At 44.4% G+C, this 7,577-nt stretch overlaps 1 protein-coding gene across 1 annotated transcript; it reads left to right on the top strand.

The window, feature by feature from the left end:
* Positions 1 to 130: 130 nt before the first annotated feature.
* tmem192 (transmembrane protein 192) lies at positions 131 to 6,196 on the top strand. Its single transcript, XM_068751507.1, has 6 exons — positions 131 to 206; positions 721 to 876; positions 1,256 to 1,517; positions 1,649 to 1,771; positions 5,327 to 5,432; positions 5,577 to 6,196. The coding sequence occupies exons 1-6, from the start codon at positions 177 to 179 to the stop codon at positions 5,689 to 5,691; spliced, it is 792 nt and encodes a 263-aa protein (XP_068607608.1). The 5' UTR covers positions 131 to 176; the 3' UTR covers positions 5,692 to 6,196.
* Positions 6,197 to 7,577: the final 1,381 nt, after the last annotated feature.

The following is a 7,577-nucleotide window of genomic DNA, read 5'->3' as shown; positions in this document are numbered from 1 at the left end:
GTCGAATCAGTGAACATTGAAGAAAGACATTGTTCCTATTATGGTGTTCGGAACCATTGTTCGCAGACATCGGCGGATTCGGCGCTATTTAACAGGTGAACCGGAAGTACTTGTTCGCCCGCCCCTTTATCAAAATATAAGCGTTGGTTGTTGTTTTGTGATTTCATCCGTCAAAAATGGAGTCAAGGGAGCCACACCTCTATACAGTATGTATATATAAGTCCATATTAACTTACGACGCTGTTAATGGTTTGGTATAGAGAAGTGCTTTGTGGCTGTTAGCCTCCGTTAGCCTAGCTAGGTAGTGAGGTCAATATACAGATTTATCACATTAGGAACACTGCTGGTCTAACGCGCGTTTAAAATTACGTTTGTGAAAAGCTATTTTGGAATTTGTTTTGTGTCTCCTATTTTTTTTAAACTCTAAATGTTGAAATAGATTGTCGTGGTGCGGGATGTAAAGTATTGATATTAAATATTAGCCCCACAACCTCAAAATAGTAATAGCTTCCTGGTTTTCTTTCGTGCCTAAACCAATCAGTGGTCGAGGAGGGCGGGTCCATCTAAGGTACATTTTGTAAACAACTCGTTAAAAACAGGATATAGGCCTAAATAAAATATTAAAACAATAATTGAATATATACAGAAGTATAAAGTATATTTAATTAATCTTGCTGTTAATTACAGATTATTACCTAAATAATCTCGTGCCCTTTCTAGCCAGCAGGCACCGTGGCAGATTTGTCTCATAGCCAGGAGGAAGATCCTTTGGTGGATGAACCTCTTATCCCTGATTGTGCCCTGCAATCTGCCATCAGGAGAGAGTTCCAGGCTGTGCCAACGCCCTGCCATGCCGGCCTGCTGTCTTTGTTGCATGTATGCATTGCACACATTTGCAAACACACTCACTGTTTGCTTTTGATAATTGTTTAACCAGGGAGCGTTAAAAAGTAAAAATAATGTCAGAGTACTGTTTTCCTCCAGTGCATTTCTATCTAAATCACTAAATCGAAAGTTTTTGGTTTGTTCGTTGGACAAAAAAAATAAGATTGAAGACATTATTAAAATGTATTGACTTAATCCGAATTTAAACAGGAATATAATCAGAACTGGAAATAACTGTTTGTCACCAGCCTGTAATTATGCAATGTCACATTATTTATCCAACCGTCCCGTTCAATTTGCTTGCTCTGTGTCACATTGATCGGACTTTACAGGTGCGATAACAACCTTAATATATGTTTCTTTGTTTCAGGTGACGTATGTGGTGTTGTCAATGTGCCTGGCAGTGCTGTGTGTGTTGAAAGCAGGCCAAGAGGAGTTGTGTTCAAGTATTTTGGGAGATGTAAATGGGGAAAGTGCAATCTTGTTTGGGAAGGTGTGTCTCTGGGTGCTGGTAGCGTTGTTCACTGGGTTTGCACAGCGCCACCACAGCCGGACCAGAATCAAAGGATACCTGCGGTTCTACAGACGGATGCAGGCGCTGAAACACCTGCCACTCGCCGTGCACTCGACAGGTACAGCGACTCACGCCACTGTGCAAAGCACAGCCACGTACTTCGCACGTAGAGGAAAGATCTTTCCACAAGATGGCAGTAGCAAGTATTGAAATAGTCATTTCTTTGCATTTCTGTGTGTTTGCATGCAGGAAATGTTCTGCTGCTGGTTGTCCTGGCTGCACGGTTATCACCAACCGTGCGCACCTACATGCTGCTCGGCATCATTGGGCTGGAGCTTTTGGCTGGTTTGCCATGTTTGATCTGTTACACAGGTATTTCAACTTCAATATTTCCCTTTTGGCATAACTCCTCAGACATCATGTCAAACTCGGATACACGCCAGCTGCCTCCAAGAAGAGAGAAACAGAATGTGTCTCACTTTAGTCGCTTCCTTTCTGTTAAACACTGGAAAATAAAAGTAATTTGTGTTGGTATTCACCAACAATTAAAACAACTAAATACTTGTATGGAAAATTCTTTATCAAATTATTTGAATCATGTTTTTCCCGCCATAATAAAGACATTGCATATTAATATTTCACCATTTTCAGCAATATAAAAAAAAAGAGCCTTGGATCCAATAATTTTTTACTTTCCTTAGTGTGATGTAATTTTTTTCTCATTCCCAGCTTCCTCTGATTTTATGGGCTGATGCGGCCTTCCTCCGATCAATTACGATAAAAAAACGAACTGTAGAAGCAGGGCGTCAGTGAGGTAGGAACGGTGTATCAGTGGTGGTGAGATACAAGGAGACACACCCTGTAGATTAGACAAACACACACACACAACCCCCAATCTATCTGAGCACATCCGCATCACAATACCTGCCCTGCCCTATTCAGACCCGACAGCATGACAATCAACCATTCAACCCTCTCTCTCTCTCTCTCTCGCTCTCTCTCTCGCTCTGATTTCTACCATGCAAACTGTTTAGGAGGAGACCCACGCACATCTCCTCTCTTCTGTCTAAAATTTAACTCCCTCGCCTCTACTGTGTTTCCCTAAATTGGCCTTAAGATAAAAAATAAATAAATGACGCTGCAAACAACAGAACAACAAAGACATACGGCTGTTTATTTAATATGTACAATTACTAACGTGTGTCTTACTGATGTCGCTCGTCCGGATTCACCTTTGTGTCGTACATTGAGTGCTCTTTTGCAGCTGATTTGTTTGCGTTTGGACTTAAATGACCACAAATAAAAATGTACAAATAATTGAAAGTACAGTGACATTCTCAAAGTAGTGGCCAGCTGGTCGCTCCGCACCTTTGGTCCCAACTGTAATATTTCAAATAACAAATAACGTGACACTAGTTGTTTTTGGATTGCCATGAAATGTATCTGATCCTCATAAATAAAGACATTCCTCTCATTTCACCGTGACGGACATTAAATAGAGAAATGGAGTGCTATGGATCTGCATCAGAGGATATTGATATTGAAGGATTGCTAATGAAAGGAAATCTGAGTTGAAGATGTTTGGCAGCTGAAGGGCACAGATTGGGCCACGAGATACCGGCGAACCGAGGAGGGAAGATAAGAGGCGTTAAGATTTAGCCTAGCCAAAGGCTCACCCTCGGCCCGCTCCACCCAAGCTCGCATGCACGCACACACACACACACGCACACACACAATGACATTGTCCCCGTGTTTACAGTGAGGGTGACCCAGTGCACGGGGGCGGTATCTGTGTTCACCTGCCACATTCTTGCTCAGATCAGTGCAGTCAGGCGTGCACGGCACAGGCGATGCATGGCAACGCAAACGTTCTTAATGCACATTCTTAACACACACACACACACACACACGCACGCACACACACACGGTGACTGATGGAGTGTCAAGTTAACATCAGTGAGTTCACCAGGACACAAATAAAAGCCTTTTTTTAGAGGAGCCAGAGGAGAGATATATAACGCCTGCAGCTACGACGTCCATACAGGAAGGCCTCGTTCAGCTTCTCTTTGAAGTGCATGCTAATTGTGTGTGTGTGTGTGTCACTGTGTGTGTGTCTTTGAGGTTTGCTGTATGTTTCTGCCTCTCTCATTTTAACATGAATACACTCTCCTCTCTAGATCTACATACACTTCAAAGGCTTACACATCTCTCTGCTCTGCCTATGGGGGCCCAGGGTTAACACACACACACACACACACACACACACACACACACACTCAGTACCTATGTAATATCGATAAGTGGACATTCCTCGATGCCGTATATCAGTGTAGTTGCATCATTTTTTTACATGCTGTTAATCCTTTATCAGAATCTAATCTGTAACTGTGGAGTGTGACTTTCTCCGTTCAGCATTCACACGTTACAAAAGACCAGATTATTACTTTAAAGTCTGAATCGCACCCGTTTCTTGTGGCGCTGTTGTCGTCCTTCGGGGTTTTTTGGGGGCGGTCGGTTCAGCACTGTTCCGTTATCTGGTGCCGTTATCTGTTAGCACCTCTGCAGCCTGGAAATATGCACTTCATAACGGGTTAATGACGCTTCTCAAGTCTGACGAGACCAAGTCTGAGCACTGTCTGTCCAGGCGTGTGAGTTTGGGAGGGTCTCTAGCGAGGATGTGTGAAATGTGTCACTTTCTTTTAAGCCGCCCGATCCAGCCATCCATCCTGGTGGCTCTTAAGACTTTTTATTTATTTATTTATTTTACACATTATACCGTAGCAGTGCTTTGCACTCTGAATACCATGAATGCCACCACAATCCCTTGTCCTGCTGTCCCGGTTTTCAGACTTGCCCCATTTATGCAGAATATTTGGTGCCCCGCTGTCACCCCAAAGACCCGCCTTTACGCTTTTGCAATGTTTAAACAGAGACAGTTAACAGTGAGACGCAATAAAGGCTCGGCGGTCTCGTCTGAGTAAAAGCTCCGGCGACCTTTCTCTACTCGGGCTTTTGTTCCAGTAAAAACCGACGGCAGCCCAACGCAGCTCGGGCGTCTGACTTTTAGGCAGCATGTTGTCGTACTGTGAGCTAAAGAGGCGTGGCATGTAGCGCAGCGGTTTGCACATTCAAACATTTGTTTCTTACCGTGTTTAATTGCATCACTCTTGGAATTGATCAAATATTTGTCAACCGTTTTATTTTACAGACTCATCATCGCTTTGTGTTCTTTTGCTGCCTTCTGTTCTCCACCTCACCTCTGAACCCCTCTGCCTTTCTGGAATGTCTCTCTCTCTCTCTCGCTCTCTCTCTCTCTGTCTTTCACTCACGTACCTGCTTACTTTTGTTGTATTTACACACACACACACGCAGAGTTTTAGGGTCTCATTATGCAGGAATTTGCAGTATTTCTGTAGGTTGCTTGTGAGTGGATGCTGAGATGCTGCACTGGAGCAAAGTCTTTAGAACCTCCCTGACATTTTCGTCTCGCTAATGACGCTCAGTCTTATCAATCTTGACCCATCTCCTGCCCATCCTCGCCCAGTCGCCTCACCATCCCATACACCTCGCTCTTATCTTCATTTCAAATGACACCTACAGCTCCTGTGCCCCCCCCCCCCTCTGCCCCTGGCTCTTCTAGCAGCAGCTCACCACGCCCTCACCTTACTGCCAGCACAGCCTGTTGTGTGAAGGCGTTTGTTTAGGACGTGACAATTACAGGTTTGAATGCAGGATATGGCGTCCCATAAGGGCTAAGTGCAGGATATAACGGCGTTTGTGTGTTTAGGAGAGGAAGAGGGATGCAAAACAAGTGTGTGCTGGTTTATTTGGGGGTGAGGTTATTAATGTTTGTGTGTCTGCGCTTTAACAATAATGAGACGATGTTTTTAGAATAATAAGAGGCTGTTTTGTTTTTGTTTTTTTAAGTCAAGGTGATGCAGTTCAACCGGGATCAGCCCGCGCCAGATGTGAGCCAGGAGGAGCATTCACACGACATCGACATCACACACGTCCCGACTGAGACCGGCTTCAGGTACACAGATTTCACGCCGTCTCAAACTATCCGGAGGAGCCCCTTTATATGCTGACTCGTCACGCTCATGTATTTCCATGTAACCGTGCACAAACGGGAGCGTGACGGGTTCCCGTGTGTGTGTGTTACCCTTCGTTGTCACAGAGAGGGCTCCAGTCTGGAGGAGGTGATGGAGAAACAGGCCGACCTGATAGAGTACCTGAAGCAGCACAACAGCCTGCTGAGCAAGCGGCTCCTCAACCTCACCGCTCAACACTGACGGCAGCTCGGCCGGTCGGTTCGCAAATCCTACTCTAGAAAGGAAAGAAGGGGAATCCGGGTTTGAGATGGAAGTTTCCAGCTGGAGAAGGTCTAAAAGGAAGGAGATCCTTTAAGCAAGCAACAACCTGTGTGCACGGAGCTAAGACAGGAGGGTTCATCTTCACCTGCGAGGGGGGGGTCACAGGTCACAGATCAGCTGGGAGGGGTTTTATCACTGTCTTTTGACCCCCCGGTGACCCACGCGCGCTCCCACCTTTGTTGCTGGGAGAAACGGAGCTTATAATGTTTTATAGAGCAGCTGCACTAAGGAGGAACTGAAAGATAAGGAGACGAGAGGCGATCACTTCTCAGGGCTCCAACAATAGAAAGAGATTGATTTATTTTCTTAATGTCTGTGTGTACTTTTATGTCTGGAATCTCTGGATGTGTCTATGCTTTATTTGGGTGCGGTTTTTTTTCCTTTTTACTTTGTTCGACCGTTGAGTTTGTGTATCTTAAAACGATTCCAATAAATCTTTGACATTGTCGTGTTTTTTATTTCCTCCAGTCTTCTCTGGATGACTGTTGACACGAGATCTCGGTGAAATCCGAGAAGCACCCGAAGTGTCGCGTTTATTTGAGCTAAAAGCCATCGAATAGAAATGAAATTTGCGGCGGCCTCTTTTCCCGCCTCGTCGTTTCTTTGATCATTTTCCGATCACAGGAGTCAATGAAATATTGAAGTGGTCCTGACGGCGAGCTTCTCTTACCGTACACATTTTATTTTATTTTTTAACTCCGCCCCAATCAAAAGTCAGATTTAGCTCCAGGTTTATTTATCGACCCTGTAGTCGATTTATTTGAACACAAGCTCAAACAGAATATGACAGTGACACAGTTTTATTAAAAAGTCTTAAATTTACAGTCATTCAATAAACATTTGAAGTGCACACATGCATGATAAACACTCTCCACGTGGGTGGTGCAGTCACTAAGACGTCTGCGTAGCGTTTTAGATTAAAAAAATAAAAATAGGACTGACGAAAGACGCCGGAGCTCCTTTTCCTCTTACTCTTTGGTACACAATAACTGGCTTTTGAGGAAGAAGAGGAAACACGAGGAAGCACATTCGTTTCGATAGGAAAGAACCCATCTTGCAGACGCTGAACTGAATCTTGATTTTTCTCGTATAGCTTTTCTGTGCAGCTACAAAAACCATTTCCATTTCAGGATCTGTTGGAAGTGAGATCCACGCACGTTATTCACATCCATACCGCCCTCCTCTTCCTCTTCCTCCTCCTCCTCCTCATGTTTCAACCTGCAATGAAAAAACACACACGAGTTCAGGTTGAAACAAAAACCCGCTTCAAGTAGCCGTGTGTGCAAATGGAAGTGATTTTTTTTTATTAAAACCAACACCCGTTCCCGAGCACACCTGGAACGAAAGCCTTCCTCTTCATCGTTAGTGAGATTTACGTCTGAGCTGAACACACTCTTGTTTGGGTGTCAGTCAGCACCGCTGCTAGTCGTCACACACACCTTCTTAACTGCCCCACCTGCCAGCTCTGTAGCCCCCCCCTTTAACACAGAAACACATGTTTGAATGCACGACTTACCTCAGGGGAAGGGAACCCTGGAGTGGAGGGGCAAACACCGTCTGTGGGGGCAATGGTGCTTGTGATATCTCCTCCTCAGGTACAGGAAGTCTGACGGAGAAATAACTTGATTTTAACGAGTGTAAATACTTCATTTCTGGAATGTGCTAAAACGTTATTTTGTGTTGGACGCACGTCATCCGACTGGTCGGATTATTCCCAAATGGAGGGGATCGAACTCAAGATGGGATTTTTATTCCAAAGAGATAAAATAACCTCCAGACACAATACAGATAAATTTGAAACCAAT

Source organism: Brachionichthys hirsutus, chromosome 17 (assembly GCF_040956055.1).
Source record: "Brachionichthys hirsutus isolate HB-005 chromosome 17, CSIRO-AGI_Bhir_v1, whole genome shotgun sequence".
NCBI lineage: Eukaryota > Metazoa > Chordata > Actinopteri > Lophiiformes > Brachionichthyidae > Brachionichthys > Brachionichthys hirsutus.
The sequence above is the reverse complement of the archived record's forward strand: the minus strand, read 5'-3'. Positions and strand labels throughout refer to the sequence as shown.